Source organism: Centroberyx affinis, unplaced genomic scaffold (genome assembly GCF_046629955.1).
Source record: "Centroberyx affinis isolate AG114_WGS23_722 - 3 ecotype Tasmania unplaced genomic scaffold, CSIRO-AGI_Caff_v1 ptg000379l_1, whole genome shotgun sequence".
NCBI lineage: Eukaryota > Metazoa > Chordata > Actinopteri > Beryciformes > Berycidae > Centroberyx > Centroberyx affinis.
Window position 1 is genome coordinate 194,872 of NW_027279048.1, and position 19,857 is coordinate 214,728.

Sequence of the window (19,857 nt, forward strand, 5' to 3'; positions counted from 1 at the left end):
TTACACATGGGAGAGACCATGTATGGCATTTCTGGGAGGTCAAAGTTGACAGAAAATTATGTGAAGAATATGTGTCCAACGCCATTTTTGTAGTTGTGCAAAGAGTCTGAACCATTCACTGGTCTGTTCAAGCCAAGCCTACATCATTATTTATTCACAAAACACGTTTCCATCGCGACTTATTACATAATTTCTTTAGCGAATCTCGCCGTTTTCACAATATAAGAGAAATACTAGAAATACTTGAGATACAAAACCCAGCTTATGTGTGTGTGGAAGAGAAAATGGTGTGTGTGCCACTGATATCCCCCTCAGGGCGAGGCAAGACAGTCCTAGAATGTAAATACGACCTTGCGGGGGCTGCTGTCGAGGCAGAAGGCGGAGCGGGGTTTTTTGTTTTTTCGGTGAGGAGGACTTTCCAAAAATGTCAATAACACCTGAGCCGGCGAAGAGGGGCAGGAATGTCAACACGGACCGAGAGCTGGGTGCCAAGGTGTCAAGGAGTCAGGAATGGTACAGCGCAAAAAGCAAAAGGCGGACCCGCTTATCGCCTGCCTGACTTGAAGCTCTCCCCCGACGTGCGCGGACAGGACGGAGGCACGTGATTCGGCTGCGAAAAAAAAGAAGGCCAACGTGGAAAAGATGAACTCTTGATTTGGTAGCGTGGTATTATCTCGGATGGGCTGGCGTTGGCAGTGAATTGCGAAGACTTGGCGGGCGGGCGGCATTTTTCCCCTCCGACCGCCGGCGGATTTGCGGTTCTCTTCCACATGTCCCCTTGTCTCATTTTAACAGCCTGTATTATATACAACTCTGTAATTCTCAATTAATAATGATAATAACAGTAATCATAATCAGGCTCGGGAAGCAGGGAAGGTTTGGATGGAGTTTGACTGTGGGTTATGCAAACATAATATGAAACGGTACAACATGAGCCATGCTTTTTCTTTTTTGTAGACAACAAGAACAAGGTTTTATTAAGGCTTAGGCCAGATGTTAAGTTTGTTTCTATATGTGTGTGTGTATTTTTGTGCGTTGAGTTGTGGGGGGGGCCTGCAGAAAAGCACCAAGAAACATACAAATCTACAAGATGGATGACGCATTATTCACAGAGGCACTGACGTGTGTGTTTGTGTATATGGATGTGTCTGTCTGGTAACCTCTCCCATTAGTAACAGTAGCCTTTCCCACATCTGCTTTGGATTGCGTTTGTACGTGTACACGTGAGCGTGTGAGTATGCGTGTGTGTGTGTCCATATATCATGTGCCGGAGTTACCTGAAGCCTCTCCCACCATGTTTCCCTGATAATGTCCCTCCTCTCTGGCACCAGCTTGTACTGGATCACCTCCTCCAGCTCCGACAGCATCTGGCAAGACACCATGGCCTGGGAAACACGCACACACACGCAGTCATTTCACTGGTATAGTTGCAGAAATTTGTTATTACAGAGGATGTGGCAAAAGCTTGTTAATAGGACTGTTATTTTCTTGCTTTGCTGGCACCCGTCTCATAGTTTATGTAATCCTTGAGGGTATCGTGGCCAAATGTTGTTGCAACCCCCTGGACCTTTGTGTGTGAAGTCTTTAAGGAGAGCTCAGTCATCTCCATACTGTGGTTTTCTGTGCATCTGCCATTTCCAAACACCGCTAGAGTCATCCAGAGTCTAAACGCCTGCTGAAGTGTCTAGTCCTGCGTGTGGTGGATTTGCTATGCCGGTCCACGCTGACCCGATACACACAGCTAATTAAATTAGGAACAGAAAAGAAAAAAAAATGCGGGCCTCGACGCGGACTCAGATTTTTCAGCGGGCAACATCTGTATGAGATGAACGCTGCTGTTATCTGGCTCCAGCTAGTGATTTGGAATGGTTGCTCGTATAATTCCATACATAGATAGTGGAAAGAGAAACCGTAAACAGTTATAGTTTCGACTTCCAAGGCGCACAATTTGTCAGATTAAAGTATTTTATCATATAAATCTTTGCTAAAACGTTGTATTGTTGTGACGTAACCCCTCCGCACATAAACGCTATGAAAAATGTGATGGTTGACCGATGCATGAAAGGAACACTTACTCCATAGGCTCGACTGTAGCTCTCTCCAGCCATGGCCGTCAGCTCGGCGTCCAGGAGGTCTCTGGCTTTGTCAATGCACTGCAACACCAAAACACACATATTTACAGTCTGAATTTAAATCATCCTGATATAATGAATTTAACACATTCATAACGACACGTAAAGATAACAAGGGCAGTAGTGCAATGCTGAAGATGACTGTAGTTTTTTAATCCTTCCTCTGCTACTCCAACTCTTCGGCAAAACTAACGAGGAGCGAAATGTGGCATTTCCTCAGCAATAAAAAAAAAAAGCGAGCGTGACCCCAGAATGTACCGTGACACATCGTCTTGCACTCCGAAAACCACGAGCCGCTTAACCTGCGTCAACTGCAGGCACCTCTGTTGCATCAGGACCAACGGGGGATTGGACTGAGCCCGGGGTGTATCGAAACGTTGGAACGCCCTTCTCACTTTCCGTACTGCCAATAGTGACACATTAGTGACACATTAGTGCGGCTTGGAGTAGAACGCCTTGTATAACAGGATGGTTTGATGCACTGCTCAGTGCCAGGTGTTTTATGAGAGGCCAGTGAACCGCTGAGCACAACACTGTAAAGTTATGTAACCACAGCGGTGGATGTCAAATGTATCTTTAAAAACTTTATTATTTTTTATGCACATACAGCGCATTCAGAGAGAAACGGGGGAAAGGGAGCGTAATAGAAAGAGAATCAAAAGGGGGGACAGGGGTCAGGGTTCCTACCTTGGTCATGATAAAAAGTTCCATGATTTTTCCATGACTTTCAATAACTAAGATGGAGCCCATACAGGACATAACAATGTTATTCCTTCCTGGTTGTTCTGGTATAATCCTGTAAAGTGACTCATTTGTAAAATTCCCTGATAATCCCCAAATTCCCTTACTTTCCCCGCCTGGAACATGGCTCTCAAAATTCCATGATATTCCAGAAATTCCATGACCATTAAGAACCCCGAGGGGTGGTTATGATGGAGAGATGGCGACAGAGAGAAATAAACGATGTAGATCAGAGAACAGGAAAAAAAGGGGGCAAACATGGGTGTTGTGGAGGGAATCCTGCTGCCTTCTCGCGCGTCTCCAGCCCATGATTCCGGGGACTGTAATTAGCGGGCCGGTCCCGATGAGGGAGGGCGACGGAGGAAGCTCTGCGAGGCACCGGGACACACAGCTGTTTCAGCCCGACTCCCGGCAATTACTTTTTTTTTTTTTTTTTCAAAGGGGAGGGAGGGGAGAGGGAGAGATGGCGTGCCAAAAACACCCCGGCAGGCGCGCACAACAAGAGGGGGGAGGGCGGTTTCGGGACGAGGTGACAATGAGGCTGCTCCTTTACGGCCTGGACTCGGTTATGGCCCTGTTTACTTTCGACTCGCTGCGCCGGGGCCTCGTCGGAAATGCGCAGCCCAGACGACTCCTGATAAGTGCAGTGTCTGGCTTCTGGCATGAGCACAAACAAACCGGTGAACCAATCTCCCGTTCTCCGACGTAAAGGTTGCGCCTGTGTGCTGAACTGAAGGTTTTAAGTCCGGTGGCGTTACTTGGTCACTACGGTGCGGTATGCGTGTCTCCATGTGAACGGGTCGCTCGAAGAAACTCAAAACACAAACCTTTACAATTTACAAATCAGACGCACACTGGAGGCTTGGGTATATCATGACTCTTGGCACAGTGGACGATCAGGGAGATTTACAAAGCAGAGCAAGCTGAAACCGTTCAGACAGATGCATGCTGAGACTCCCGGTGCACATGTCTGGTCGTTGGGGGTAGAGAGGGGGGAAAAGAAAAAAAAAAAACACGGAATCAAAAGGACTTAAGCACGAGGATTACCAACCATATCCGGAAGACTAGACTGAGCTCATGTTGACATTTAAGCTTTTGCCCCTCGCTCCATCTGCTTTTCATTCCTCCTCGTTCATTGTGAGCGGCCTCGTCATCGACGAAGAGTCAAGAGTCGGCTTTCCCTCTTCAGCTGATGGAGAATCCTATGGGCCACACCTGGATCTAATCTCCGAATTAAGAGGGGGGGGGGGGGGAAGGATGGGGGAAAGGGTGGCTGCGGGGTTGGGGGGGGGGAGGGGGGCACAGGGAGTAAGTCTCCGGGGCTTTGTGGTGAAAGAGCGACTTGGAGGATGAGTCCAAGGAGAGCGGAGGAGCAGGTGTACGTCGGTGTCAGCGCTGGGGCCTCGTGTTCGTTAGACTCGTTGGCATCCAGCCTGAATGGATCCAACTCCAGGGACTATGAGCTCATCTAATCCTCCATCAACCCCCATGAGATGAGGAAAACACCAGTGACCACCACCAGACCTTGTTGATAGGCAGGCGGGGGGGGGGGGGGGGGGGGGCAGGCTCTTTATTTGCCGAAGGCTGAATAGCTGTGATGATTTATGATTCGGGGAGTTACATAATGTTTCCACACCAAGGAAGTACCACATTGTAAAAGGAAAAAAAAAAAAAAAAAGCTTGTGTATTTTATTCCTTTTATGAAAAGGCTTGAGTCGAAGGGGGAATTCGATCCTGTCTGGAATAGCGCTGAGGCCATTTTTATATTTCTTTACCGTGTTCTTTTCCATAGCTTTTAGTACAAGGCATTAACTTTTCACACCTTGCTATAAAGTCTAATGCAAACGCCAGGAGCCACGAGACTAGACAGATTCCCATGTGGCATGTCTTTATGGGATGTTTTCTAAAAATGTAGACCTTTAATGTACATGGAGTGCAAAAAGAACAGCGCCACTGAGTGTATTTGTGAAGGATGAGGACGACGTCACTCGCCTGCTGGGCCAATGAGAAGAGGTCCTGATGCAGGGCTAGCACGGCTCTGTAGAACGCCCCGTCGTGCGTGTCCCTTGGGATCATACAGGTGTACTCCTCCATGCTGTCCCAGTGTCCTGCAGAAACAGCAGCGATATGAAAGTTTAACTGTCTCTGTGACTTTGAACCAAACCGCATACAAGCTTGCGATGGGATAAATGAAAGCAACCTCAATATTCAGTTTCCTAATGACACCAATAAAAACAAAAGACGTTCTGAGTCTGGTTGGGTATGGTTTCAGGGTTCACAGTTAAATTTGGAAAAGTCAAAGCCACGGGCCTCAGGAGACACTTCTCCGCTACGTGTGGTCTCTGCTCTCAGTGCAATCGTGTCAAGAGGGAAGTGCTTTTCTCCACCATTGCACGTTATGATATGTCAACATTATGACTAGATGCCATTTCCAGCTGGATATGAGAGGGGGGACTTGGCTAGAGCTGTTGCTGTTTTCATTAATGCTTGGCTTCAGGTGCATTGAGTCAGGGAGAAGATGGTCCTAAATGCTCCATGCAAAGGTCTACAACGCTAGGAATGGAGAACAATATTTCCACTGTTGCACAATGTCTTTTCTCCTGACTCCTTTGTTATGTCGCTGAACCAGGAAATCTCTGACACTGCACGGTCTGTATAAATTCCAATGAATCATTCGCTTGTATTGTATAACAGACCTGTCACACTGGTTTCTGGTCAACTCGGATAGGGAGAATGTGAGCGGTTACCTAGACCCCAGGCGGCAGCAGCAGCCATGCGGGCCATCTTGGCCTGGGTCTCCTCGCTGACCAGCGTCCACTCCTCGCAGCACTGCTGGTGCAACTGGCCCCTGGAGAACAGACAAACCACAGGCTTAGGATGGCAGAACAAACAAGGGTGACTGACAACATAATGAATTATCAGTTTATTTGAATGTGATCTCAGCTATCAGGCTCCTTAGTTGATCAGCTGCCTTAATCTTTTATGTAGAGAATGCAGTAACGTTAGGCTACCTTTCATAAGATTAAGATTGCACTTTATTGACCATTTTCATGGAAATTTGTTTTGTGACCAGCGCCAGAACAACATAAATCACGCCAAATGGATAAAATCACAAAACTAAACACATCCAAAAACAATATTGCACTAAAAATTTGTGTTAAGACAAGATACACATTTCCCACCTGCCACCTGTCCCCCTCCTGCCTCAACAGACCAAGTCTTAAAAATGTGTATGTGTACATGTGTGACCATGTGTGTGTGTACTTTGTGTATGCATATGCAAAGACCTAACGTGCGTCCCAGTGTTGGTTTAGAGTCCTTAGTGAATAGGGAATGAATGCTAGGTAAGTTATGTGCTTTATTATAAAACGTCAGAGTATGTTGTCTTACAATGATAAATGGATTCAGCTATGTATATCACCATATGTCACTGGATTGCAGCAGTGCAAACAAATCACCATTAAGAACCCAGTTGTGCGATGTCACGTGAATTTCATTTGCGTACGAGAAAAGGATTCTGGGAGCTGTGTGAAAAATCGCAGCAGAAGTGTGAAGATTCTATTAATGAGATGCTACTCAATAAAGAACAGACATGATTTGTAGAAAATTATTTTCTGTACAACATAATGGAGATTCATATTGCACAGGTACAGAAGAGTGAAGTGTCTCATCCCTGACTGACTAAAAAAAAATTCTACAAAAAAAAAAGGCATGCACTGTTCCTGTAAGAACAGCCTTTATCTTCCAAGGACAAAGAGGTTCTTCTAAGATCCAAGACAATGTTAATAATCATCCATACACGTGAAGACACTAAATTAAAATTTTCCATTTTTCCTGCGCCAAACATTATTTGATGAAATCATTCACCAGTATGGCCAAGCGGAGCTGGCTGAGGATGAGAAGGAAAAATGACTGGAGCTAAAACTTGGTTTCTATTATATCTGCCATTATTTATTTATTCATTTGTTCTTACAGCTGAACATCTTAAAGTGGTGTAGCGGCCTGCAACACTCCGACGATATCATGTATCCCAGCAAAACAGATGCGTCCCTGTCGGGGTCGGGTGCATCTGACCACGGCTAATTCCTCATTAACAACAATCAGTGCTGCATTATCCGTTCACTGCACAGGAGGACGAAACCCAGCGCATGTGTTTTACAGGAAGGACGCTGGGGCAGGCTTAGATGAGAGAGGGAGAGGGAGAGGGACAGACGGAGAGAAAAAGAGAGAAGCAGGTTTGGAAAGGGGGGTCAATGGAGTGAAGCCGTTCTCCAGCTGCCTGGCTATGGTATAATATATGGAAGCTACAACAACAAAAAGACCCAGTATACTGGCTCTATGCGTGTCTGCAGTGGCCTAACACAGCAGGGCCAGCGGAAAAGAGCTAGGGCTATCGTTTGACTCAGCAGACCATCATTCACGTCTTTGGAATTTCACTTGAAAAGACACTTAAATAAATACTGTGTGATTGACGAGATATACCTATGATTTTGCAGTGAATACTGACACAGTCCAAGCATAATGAAAGTCGATCTCTGGTTGTTCATTTCATTTTAGTAAAGTACGAGCGTAGAACTTTAACAGAACGCATAGACGTGCAAAAGCTTCATCAATCGACTAAAAAATAACCCAGATTATAACCTCAAAATAATGAATAAATGAATTTTCTCCATGCGTTTAACACAAGTAGTATCTCCAAATAATATGCATCTACATTCTAGACAAAAGGCTCGTTAAAAAGGTCTGTACTAAACTCCATCCAGCTTCGAGTTTGGACTGTCAAAAAACATGAATTGCACTTCATCAATCTGTCTCATCAGATCAGCGTGAACAAAGAACCGTACAAATCCCGTTTACCTTAACTGGAAACAATGTGTTCCCATGAGACTGGCCCCGTTTGACTCATGACTGGGTCAATTGTTATGTCACTCCGGGCCTTACCCGCCCACACACAAACACATACGCCCAACCCGCCTTCACTTGAATCATTTCCTTGTAAAAATGAATCACAGAGCGTATACAACAATGGCACAGGGACCCAGGGTTACATAAGCAAATTGACATCTGCTTAGCGTCGTGAGCATTTTGACGATCCACATATTTAGACCCTTCAGATATTCTGTGATTTTTCTTTTTCCCCCAGAACTGCTCTGTGAAGGTGGGCGGCGTTGCTGGAAGTAAGCCGGAGTCGCGGTGAGCCTTCATTGAGCCTGGGATTGGCGGCGCCTATTACTGCCGTGGGATGTCTCTTCTTGCATTTCCCAGTAATATTACCTTGGTCAACTCAGAGAAACCATTTTCTGTCTCCTTTCGCCCGGTCATTAAAAGGCCTAGTGTCGGGACTCATTAGGAACGCGCTGCTAGGGATGGGTAAGCTCCAGGCAAATCTACTGTCTCCATCCATTAGAGTCATGGATGAAACCTGAAGAATGCAAGCTGCTCTCTATCACTTCAGACTCCGAAAGAAATACTTATGGTATGGCAGCCTTACAGCAGGGTTATGTGGAATACAGGCAGAAAGCATTACTCAGCCAATCAGAAATGTGGAGCGGGACCATCAGTTTTGTAATTACTGCACTGACAAAAGATATGACTCCTAACGTACCATTCTCCCAGGGCCTCTAAGCAGCGCATTCGGCCCAGGATGAGCTCCGGGTCCTCCTTGTTCATGTCGATCTTCTTGTCGTACGCCACCAGGGCATCCTCCCACTCGTGCAGCTTCTCGTACCAGGTGGCTTGGATTTCCTAGTGAACGAGACAGTAGGAGGAGAAGGAGACACGGGAGAAACATGACGACTGGAACTATGCGACTTTAAGAATTCACACAAATGAGTCTTACTTTGAATCCAATTCTCTGGCATCAATCGAGTTCTCAAGTCTGTCATCATGACATATTTGACAGTTTACTGATATGGCTTTTTGGTGTAAGGGAAGGCTTTTAGAATTGCTCTCCCTGTTCATTTACCAGATGCTGAGCTGGAAGTTAAGGATTCTCTGTTAATGAGACATATAGGTCTAAACAAAGTTCCACAACTGACTCTTATTATGTCAATGTCATTTCTTTATGATTATGTTGAACCGGATAGTCCCAAGGGACTCTGGACGGGGTGGTGGTCTAGCAGTTATTCATAAGACCCGTTTGAAACCTTTTCTTCATTTGAACACACTGTTTTATGATAAATGATGAGTGATATGATGTCCTTAGTTATGCATAAATGACAGAATGTTAATTTGTGGTGATTTCAACATTCATGTTTGTTGCCCATCTCAGTCTCTGGCTAGTAAATTCCTGCTTCTAAATAAATCCTAATTAAATAATTGAATCTTGCACAGCATGTTCTCGGTCCCAAACCTGACTTTGTTCTTTCTTTTGGTATTGATGTTTGTAACCTGGAGGTTACAAACCTTCTCCATCTACATGCTCCTGTTAGGAAGAATCATTCAAAAATATAACATCTCTTATCACTGCTATGCAGATGACACACGGCTCTACCTTCCATTAAAACCAAATGATCAGCATTGTTTAGCAAATTTAAGAGATCGTCTGTATGAGATCAAAAGCTGGATGGCTCTCAATATCCTCCAACTGAATGAAACTAAGTCTGAGATTGTCCTATGTGGTCCACTGAGCTACACCAACATCATCAGTAATAATTTAGGCAAACAGTCCAGTTTTGTCAAACCTCATGCAAAAAATCTGGTATTTTTGATTCAGCCCTGAAGTTTGACAAACAGATTAACTCAACTCAATCCAGCTTAATTAGCTCAGAATCATCTCGAAAATCAAGCCCTTCCTATCTTTCCCTGATCTAGAGATGTCACATGTGCTTTCATATCCTCCCTTCTTGACTACAGTAACGTCTTTTACTCTACTATCAGCAAAGCCCCTCTCTCCTGCTTCCAGCTTGTGCAAAATCCTGCGAGTATTCTCCTGACTGGCTCTGAAAAAAGGGAGCATATTAGCTCCATCCTGAAATCCCTTCATTGGCTCCCAGTTGGGTGCAGAGTTGATTTAAAAAATCCTTTTGTTTGCTTTTAAATCCCTGCATAACATGACCCCTGGATGGATCTCAGAACCCCTGCACCCACACGTTCCCACCAAGCCCCTTAGATCCTGAACCCAGGGGCGTTTAGCTGCTCTATAGTCGCGTCTTTCCTCCAAGGGCGACTGCGCCTTTGCTGCGATGGCCCTGTCTCTATTAGATGTCCTACCACTTACAGATTCTATTGATTTATTTAAAAAACGTTTGAAATCCTACGTTTCCTCCAAGGCTTTTGTTTGTGACTGATCCTTTGTCTTTTTGTTTTGCTTTCTGCTGCATCTGTCTTTACTTCATGGTTTATAAATTTGCTTTATTTGCTTTCTCTTTTGTCTTTCTCTGATTTCCTTTTGTGTGTGCTATATAAATAAACTGATATTGACAGTATTGCATGATTGATTGGAGATTCCAACCTGAAACACCTTCCTGGACCTGTAACTTATAAATGTTGACTTCCTGGTAAGAGTGACCTGTGGGTATTGGGTTCCTGGGTGACCTCGGCCAATGATGCACAGATCCTTTGTCGACCTGGTGATGAGCCTGACTGGGATACCAAACAGAAAAGTGCTGCCACCTCCCACAGTAAACCTTTCCAAATGTTGACCTCATAAACAAGGTTCCTGGAAGTGCACTCTGGAGCCGCTTTTACTGAATCTCGTCACTTCAGCCGCGCTTTTAATGGGGAGCATAATTGCAGCTTACAAAGACAGAGGGAAAGGCCATTTCCCTGGGAGCCCCACCTGTGAAACGGTCGGTGGGCTAACAACTTGACTTTGGCCTAAAAGTAACCACTTAATAAAAATCGAGTGGGTGCATATTGTAAAGAGATCTGTTTGGGATATTTCTTCAACACAGCTCTGCTTTGTCCCTGCTTCTTCCCACAATTGCCCCCATTCATTGATGTACATGCGCTTCAAGGCTATTTAACTTTTTACATTTAGATTTATGCTCAGACTGCCAGGGAAGCCTGTGGATTCTGTATTGTTTACTACTGTGCTCTCATACAGTAAACGCTAACTAGTTGAAGTCAACAGCGCAAATGAAGGATTGTAAATAGTAAAAAAAACAAGGGTGACGGGGTGGGAGACACGTCGTAACAAAGAATGCCTTTTCCCTCTTATATAATCGATGTGGAAAATCTGTGTGAGGATGTCCAATGCCTTGTCTTGTGTTTAGAAGGGTAATTTCATATCTGGACCAGCTCCCTCCAAAGAGAACATGAAACACTGTGGAGCTTTAGGTAATAGCAGTGAGAGGTATCCTTGTGCATACAGTTAGAGCATTACTGAAAAAGGTAAAAAAAAAAAAAAGTTCATATTAAAAGCCATAACATACTAAAATCACATAAAGACTAGACCTTTCTTTAATTTAATATGAATATCAATGCCAACATTTGGAAGTGATTTTGTGGGCTTTCCACTTGGCAGCTCAGAAGCCACACAGGGACTTGCAGTGAATGAAGTTATTAAGGGGCTTTACAACCTATTCATTATTACGGAACTATTACTGTACACATTGATTTTTGGTATGAAGCGTTACATGTTTTTACCATTGGTAAGCAACAGGCCAGCAGTCCGAATCTTTACAGAATATACAGAGAAGACAATAACAGTAAAGTGAATGTTATTGTCTTATTATTGAAGTGAACAGTGTGTGAATCTGTTAAAAAAAAAAAAATCCTCAAGGCAGCCCATGTATTGGATAAAAGAAGTGCATAACTCTGGTCCTTGCACTTGTCTAGCGACCAGTGTAGCAGATGTTTTTTTCCACGTGCGGCAGATTAGGAACAGGGCGTTCTGGGGGCATGTGTCTCAAATGATGCTCATCCCCATGTTAAAGTGTGTGTATAGGGAGGAGATAGGAAGACACTCACTACAGCCCACAGAGAATGGGTTTAGTTTACAGAGCAGATATAAAAATAAAATAAATAAATAAATAAATAAATAAATAAATAAAAAAAGACTCACCAGCTCGCCAAAATGTTTCATGGCATATTCCAACACCCCGGACGCTGCCTCTGGCTGCTGCAGTTTATTGTTGATGCTGCAAGATATGACAGAAACAAAGAGGATGTTTTAGGCTAATTTACATACCAAAATCTGCCAACCCAATCTTAGGGAGCTCGTGCTTGCTCTAGGTCAGTGGTTCTCAACGTGGGGTCCGGGGACCACCAGGGTTCCTTGAGGGGGTTCCAAGTGGGTCCCCAGCAAACTGATGAATTGTTAAACTTCACCATTATTTCATTTAACACAATTAGAGAATGTAGAAGAATGACTATTTTGATCATAGTTATCTCTTCAATATGGATCGTCATGGATGTCTGGAAATAATCATATCTAACAATAAAAATATTCTCAGATTTGGGTCTGAGAGAGAAAATCTTATCAAATGGGGGTCCGTGGCTCTAGTGTGGACTAAATTAGGGGTCCTTGATATGAAAAATGTTAAGAATCACTGCTCTAGGTGATGGATAACAGTTTAGTTTAGACATGCATTCCAGTAAGAGCTGATGAAATGGGAGGAAAGGATGTAGGTACCACTGTCATTGACCTAGTATGTGATTATACATGGACAAACAATTGAGTAGGTGGTATACTGTATGTAAGTATGGTGTAAGTATGTCAAATGAAGCTAACTGACCTGTGAAGAAAAAATGTGAGTAGAAAGAGTAAAAAAGATTTAATAGAGACGAATATCCTCTTGACACCTTGAAGACATTGAACTGTTAACACGGCTAAGGCGACCATAAATTCTGAGAAGAGGCATATTTTGACAAGGAATATTACCAGCATTTACAAAACAATGACGCTCTTGCTCCTGCCGGTAAACTGAGACGCTCACTGCCTTGCTTCTTGGCATGCTAAACAAATGTTTCCTTTCACCAAAGGTGTATATTTTTGAAAGGTAAATGCGTTGGGCAGCTCATCGACTTGTGTCACGCTTGGGAGATAAATTATGTGTCATCTGTCAAGACGCCGGTCCCTCAAATGTGTGTAACCCCCCCCCGCTCCCCCACCCCAAAAACCACATCTGGAAACACTCATCTGAAACGCAAGTCTGTTGTATTTCCTCAACTGCAAAAGCCGTGCTCGGCCGCGGCCAATACATCTGTAAAAATGTAGCGTTTGAAGGGACCCGGTATGCGGTGGAGGTCCCGAAGACAGTGGGCAAGAGAGTTGATGAAGGATACCTGAGCATGTGTGTCAGACACCCGGCGTGACACGGGGCGAGGGCCAGACAAATGTGATGAGAGGACACAGCGAGTGGTTGCACCCAGGCTACAGAAGCTGCCGGTATCAAGCCGCATGCTAGACAGGCAGAATAACAAATAAGAACAGGAGCGCTCTTGTACGTAGTTGTGCACAGAAAACTTTGAGATATGATAACTACGAGTCATTTTGAAAAAACACTTCATTGCTGATTTAGTAGATCAATGCACTGAGGTGTTTGTCATTCAACAATGCACGGGATATGCTTATTTTTAACTGAGCCACTATAGAGTGGCCGCTTCTATGAGTCAGTTTGGTGTGTGTTGTCTTTTTTTGGGGGGTTAAGTTGTTCCCATCATGTGTGGCTTGGTTAGGGTTACGACCTTGATTAGGGTTAGGATGCATCACGGCTCGGCCAATTTCGTTTGGGATTGGTTGTGTTGTAGGCAAACAGCTTGTCATGGTTGGCTGTTTGAGAGAGGGGAGGAGATAAGTCATATTAACATTTCTAGTAGACTGTAGTTTGGTGCAGTTTTTAAGCAAGCCACTTACAGTCGCTGTCAATTCGCCAATCACAGTGCAAATTCCCGCTGCTGTCTCTCAGAGAAATGACTGAGCCTCTTTGTCTTAATGTCTATCCGGTTATTTCAATTTTAGCAGCTGAGGCAATGCAGAGAGGTTGGCTATTTGTTGCTTTGCCTTAGCCGGAGCCACCATGGGCTCTCCGCAGGGAAAGAAGCCACAGACTTGGTCACTCCCCGCAGTAGGTCTGGCTACTTGGCTAGCAGTGTTTCCCATACATGAACATGCAGCCTGGCCAGGAAGATTTGTTCACGTCCACCCCATTCCCCCACTCACCCTCTATGTAAACACAGTGAGAGAAGAGCGAGATATGGTGTGGCATCCTATGCTGTTTTTTTTATTTTGTTTTATTTTTTAAGATTATTTTTGGCCTTTATTTGATAGTTGGAAGTGGAGAGAAACAGGAAAGACGAGGGGACAAGGGGAGTGACATGAGACAGAGGTCCTGGGCCAGATTCAAACCCAGGACATCATGGTTACATGGTATGCGCCTGAGACCACTGAGCCATCAGGATGCCCCATTCCATGCTGATTACCTCAGGTAAGCCCCCACAGGGATTGAACTTTTCCCTCCCTATGACAGATTTCAGGGAAGGCAGTAGCATGATCAGTATAAAGTGGCACAGGTAACATAGGTGGCATAGTATATTGACAATAGGTGTGTGTTTGAGATGGTAAAAAATATACAGGTGAGTGACGGCTCCTGCATCGCCTGGTTGCCTTGGGTCTCTGATTTTTGTGGTTTGTGTGATGTGATCGGCTTAGCCTAGATGTTGGGAATTATTGGAAATTTTGAATGTACTATTGATATACTTGGGTTTGATATTTTATGTTATATTGGTAAGCAGGCATATAAATTGCATTAATGAAGTTTTCACTTGTTACAGTAAGATTTGTGTGCATTTCTGCATTTCCTGTCTTCAAGACAGACATTATGCAACAAGAAACCATACAGGACATGTGTGATAGACTTTAGTATTGCCCATAGAACCAAGAGCCACATTTGTATTAAAGTGATGAAGATGTGGGGTGTCACAACAGTCAGGGCATAAGCCTTCTTCATTTCCCTTTAAAGGCAATTAGTGAGCATCCAATGTAGCATGTTATTGTTACTGACAGCTATAACCCAATATTAGTTTAGCTGCTGTGGAACTGTGGAAACTGTATTACAGTTAGACCTAAGCATCCAGGGTATTTAGAAGTGAAATACATATTCTAACCTATACTGAGTCGAACAGTGACTGAAGACATCTTGAACATCCTTTGAGTCCACATGACACCCTATATTGTCCTTTTGCACGATCTAGCCTTTGATGACTGATATTTCCAAAACAAGTCAGTGTATATAGGTGACAGAGAGGGCAAGCGTCTAGCACCCGAAGGAAATCAAACTAGACAGAAAGAGTGTGGTTGCATAATACGGGAAAGTGAGCTCATCTCAGCAAATTAGTGTTTGTCTGTGACACTTATGGGCTGTGATTCAGTGGCTCAGCAACCAGTTTTAACCAATGTTCCATTGTTATTCCACAACTACCATCCAACATTACACCTAATACTGACGATATCACAAGGCTATCTTGTGTAAACTTGAGTCATTTTTGATTGAACCCAAAAATTACCACCTGCAGTCAAACAATCAACCAACAATCAACCTCCGAGCACCAAATCAAAAATGAAGAACTGCAAAGCCTCCTTGTCCCACCACAGACAAGCTGCCGAGGTATGCTAAGGCTGCCCAGATGTGCTCTCGTCTGCGAAGACAAATCAGAATAAATAAGAGCTTTCTCTCCTGTGGACCCTGGAGAATTCATTGTCCCTCAGTCAGAGCCATCTGGCTGCCAGCTCCAAACACACACACTCTAAACACATCCAGATGACGAGGCTCACGTAACGTGCTCCTCAGCGAGAACTCCGTCAAACTACGAGCGAGCAAGAAAACTTTCTCGAGACCACTGTCAAGCCATCTTCGTGTTCAGGGCCACAAGCATCGCTTCCCAACTGAAGCATTTAATTTGCTCCTGTGAAGCACGGGGAAGGCGGTTGAAAACACTTGAGCTTAAGTTCTACCAAGTGTAAAACCTTCATGATTTATTATATCTTGCCATAGAAATTTAGAGAATGTGCTCTGTATCTTGAAAAGTGGTTTTAGTCCAAACTTATTTGGTTCCATAGAGGTTTAGAGGGGGCAAACATCCATTGCCTTTTTAAGTGAAGGACAAGGGCATTTGAATGTCTACTGTAATGTAAACAATATCAAATGAAATAGCTTGAGAGTGAATTCATTAACAACTTATCCAGTAAAGCTTCGGAACCTACCTAATGTGGCCATAACTTGTAGTTCATTCCCAAAGGCAGTGTAAATAGGTTGATCATGTTTCTGAGCCACCATTCAGCTTGCTTTATGCCTGGGAATTTTTAATAACTCTTCTATCAAAAACAGAGCTGTCTGTGACATTGCTGTTCATAATTCATTTCAAACCAGGGGAGGAAGAAATCATTACACGTCTAAAATTAAAGTCAACCAACCACCTTAAACGGACTTGGATTTCTAATTCTAAAGAACTTCTAAGTGTGTCTTGAGTATTGTGCTTCAAACTATTATAAATTCTAGTCATGGCAAAAGTATTGGGTATATTTTTTAATCAAAAATGTTTATTTGAGTATTGCAGCTAGGGCCTCAGGTAACAGAGACAGGCTGCTGAATTTTCAACACAGAGGGAAACATATCACTCTATCCTCATGGGCCCAAAGAGTGAGGCACAAACAGCTTATCACATTGCAAACTCTACACCAACGTGTACGTATTAATCATAACAAAAAACTGAACGACTACCTCGGGGTCAGAACGCGCCCCAGGGGAGTTGAGGTAACCCAACACCTTTCAAATTTTAAACAAACTTAGCTTGTCAGATAATGAGAACTAAAAGAGCCACGTAGAAAGACAAATCCCTCTATTCCCGTAAAAATCATCCACAATCCCCATCTCCTCCATTCTTAAGTGGCTTGGCTTTTTCATTAAACAGAGACAGACCGTGATCCCCGGGGAAAACGTCGAAAAATTCCCCCGCGGAGCATAACATGTGCGAGAAGGAGAGGAAAAAGCGGGCCTCACTATTGGACCTAATCTAATCTAATCAGGAAGATATCCACTTGATCCTTGCTGATTTTTTTTGGCCTTTCCCTTGCCAAATGTTGACTCCATCCCTTAATGTTGACCATAATAACTTCGAAATGTTAGCGGCTATCTAAACACTGTTCAAGGAAAGACTGAATCAAGGTCCAATGAATTGATGCACATTAGCTTCACTTTGAACATCACGCACATATTTGTAAGCTTGGATATTTCTTTGATGCATATTACATAATCATTGTAGAGGCCATCCACAGACATGTAATGGAAGCGCTTTTCAGTCATCACTCAAACCGGGCATAATGACAGAGATGTGTCCTGGAGCTCTCTCGGTTAAGTGCAAGGGGTTTCTGGAACTGCCCAAACCAGTGATATCACATTGTCAAAGCTCCATCAAAATTGAGAAAATTGTTCAATCCTTCTGTGGTCAGTCATCTGCTGGGCGACTGGTGGGCGTTTTGTGGTGGTTCAGGATGAGTAGGGAATCGTGTGTAGGCCACACATGACTTAGGAAGAACTGCATGTGAGGAAAGTCCATTAAGGAAGCTTCAAGCTGTGGCTGCTCCAATAGGGGAGGAGGAGGGTTACTCAATTTGCAAGGTTTCCCATATACACCTCTAAAAATACATACAAATGAAAAATATACTGTGATGATGTTGCAGTCTATTGCCCTTAACTCCACTCTTACCCAGGAGAGTAGATGGTTGTTGGAGACAAGCATTTGCATCAGTCAAATAATGCAGTCTCTCTCATAGGCAGAATCGCTACATGTAATTGAGATCAGCCGAAACATGAGTGTGTACACACAACTGCTTTCATTGTGCCCGTCCCTTATTGTGGTTAATTCTCTCAGACCTTTCTCTCTGATTCTGTCTCAGCTTACACATGCTCCACAACTGGGGAAAGTGGAAAGCGACATCGGCTGTCTGACACAACTCTGGCCTTTGCTCCTAAGGAACTGTACATCTGTGGGGCGGCCAGAACGCAATCAACAATGGTCTGAGGCGCTTGGCCAGAATGAGCCGAACCATCTAGCACCTTGGGGGTGTTCTTTCCATTGCGCAGGCCTTTTCCTAGCAGATTACAGATGAGAAACGGGGGGGGGGTTACTCTCTTGACAAGTCACACTCCACTGCTTCCACATACCACTTTCTTTGAAGCTACCACTTTCCAAGACGACAGCACAGAGAAAGGGCCTTTTGAAAAAAATAAAAATCCATCAAGGATGACCTCATGTTTACGATGAACGATGATTTTGCAAAGTAGTAGAAAGGAGTCGATGCATGGCTAGAGCCTGGTTGGAGAACCTGTATTATAAAACAAAAGGTTCCAACATCGAATCCTTCTATCAGGGCTGAAGGGCAAGTTGGGCATGCTGCCCTCAAGCTCATGAAAAGAAAGGTATCCACCAAGCCATAAAACGCTGCACAACTTTACAACTTGTAACATTTTTATTTATTTGTGTAATAGTATTTTTGAGAAGCATTCCAGGTGGCAAGCAAATACTTGGTTGCATTGACTAAAAACTAATAATGTCACTCTAAATGTTTAGCCTAGTACCTATGGTATGTATGTATTAATTTGAGATATTTCTTGACACTTTTCATAACTACCAGAGATGGACTCACCAGGAAGACACTAATGTGCTTTCAGGTGGGAGCCTTCTAATGTTGTAAGGAAAGCACTCAAACCATTGTGAAATTTAAAATTCATGTTTGTTATGATCTGTTGAAGCTGAAGCAATCCATGCATTTTTCCTCTAGACAGAAAACTAATGTTGACTCACATCAAATAGCAGCAGGACTCGCAAGTGCAGAAAGATGGATGGTCTTCCAAAAAAACAAAAGGCAGCCCTTTTGCCATTACCCATTCCTTTTTTCCTTTTCCAAAAAACCCTCATTTGGAGAAATGATCGGTATCGAATTCTCCGCGTTTGTGCATTGTATGATAGTGAGCATGGTGGTGGGCCAAGACCAGCTTTGTTTTCCTTCTCCATACATAGAAACATGTGCCAACGGGCCCATTCAGACTAAGGCAATTAGACAATGATTGACATTAAAGGGCCCAAAACATTCCTATTTTTTCAGCTGGATATTCCACAGGAGCATGACTGAGCTCTGACTGAATGAAAATAATACTCTACTACAGACTATTGACACACGTGAATCAAGGGATGAATGTAGCATGCTGTTACACTGTAATTTTATTTTATTTTCCATTTAATCTAAAGGGAAATATCCTTTCCAAAGCACTGACTCATTACAGATTATAGTTATCTAAACAGCTGCTATTGTTTGATGCTGATAAGATCTTAACTCTTACTTGAAAAAGTCTGTCTAGATTTGAATAGACGCAGAATTATCTCTGCTCAGCTGTTTGAAGCGCAGGGTTAAGGTACTATGATAAATGTTGCGTGACATAACCAACACTCCATTTTTCAATTAAATGATATCTCAGCAAACAATTCCATATCTGACCAGTTTCACTCAGCACCATCTAAATTGAAGACCCGAATCCTAAACTTGTAGTACATGAACACGACATAAATCTTCAAAGAGTATGACCCCAGTGTTGCATGAGCGCATCTAGTAAGGATGTAATGAGGAACATGTTATGATTATCAAATACAGACGTTAGCCACTACAGGTCTTTGGGGGAAAGCAACACATCCCAGCATGCTATGAGCATGGGGGCAAAAGAAGGGGTCGCCCTCGGTCACCTTTTTCCTCCCAGATGGCGTTGGGACGTGGGTGGCTGGAGGGGGATTTCATTCATCCTTGACACAGTTTGACTAGCCCATTGTTTCTTATTTCCCTACAAACATCAACATGAAAAGGGTTTTTTTTCATCACTAGGAAGATGCCTTGCTTTCATTTTCCACAGCATGGGAAAAAATTGCTTCACTTGTAATGGGTACATGTGAAACCCTTGAACCTTAGAACCATTTAAAAACTTTGGAACTTGGGGTCCTACATGTCCCGGGTCAAGTCAAACACAATTTCATGGAAGACAATTTCTCAGAC

The 19,857-nt window shown here is 43.6% G+C and overlaps 1 protein-coding gene across 1 annotated transcript in view; it reads right to left on the bottom strand.

The window, feature by feature from the left end:
• mtor (mechanistic target of rapamycin kinase) overlaps positions 1-19,857 on the bottom strand; it is a 90,189-nt gene that overhangs the window by 23,705 nt on the left and 46,627 nt on the right. The window contains 6 exon segments of the mRNA XM_071515916.1: positions 1,278-1,385; positions 2,076-2,153; positions 4,866-4,981; positions 5,621-5,721; positions 8,479-8,618; positions 11,881-11,956. Of these exon segments, the coding sequence (XP_071372017.1) occupies positions 1,278-1,385; positions 2,076-2,153; positions 4,866-4,981; positions 5,621-5,721; positions 8,479-8,618; positions 11,881-11,956 (619 nt within the window).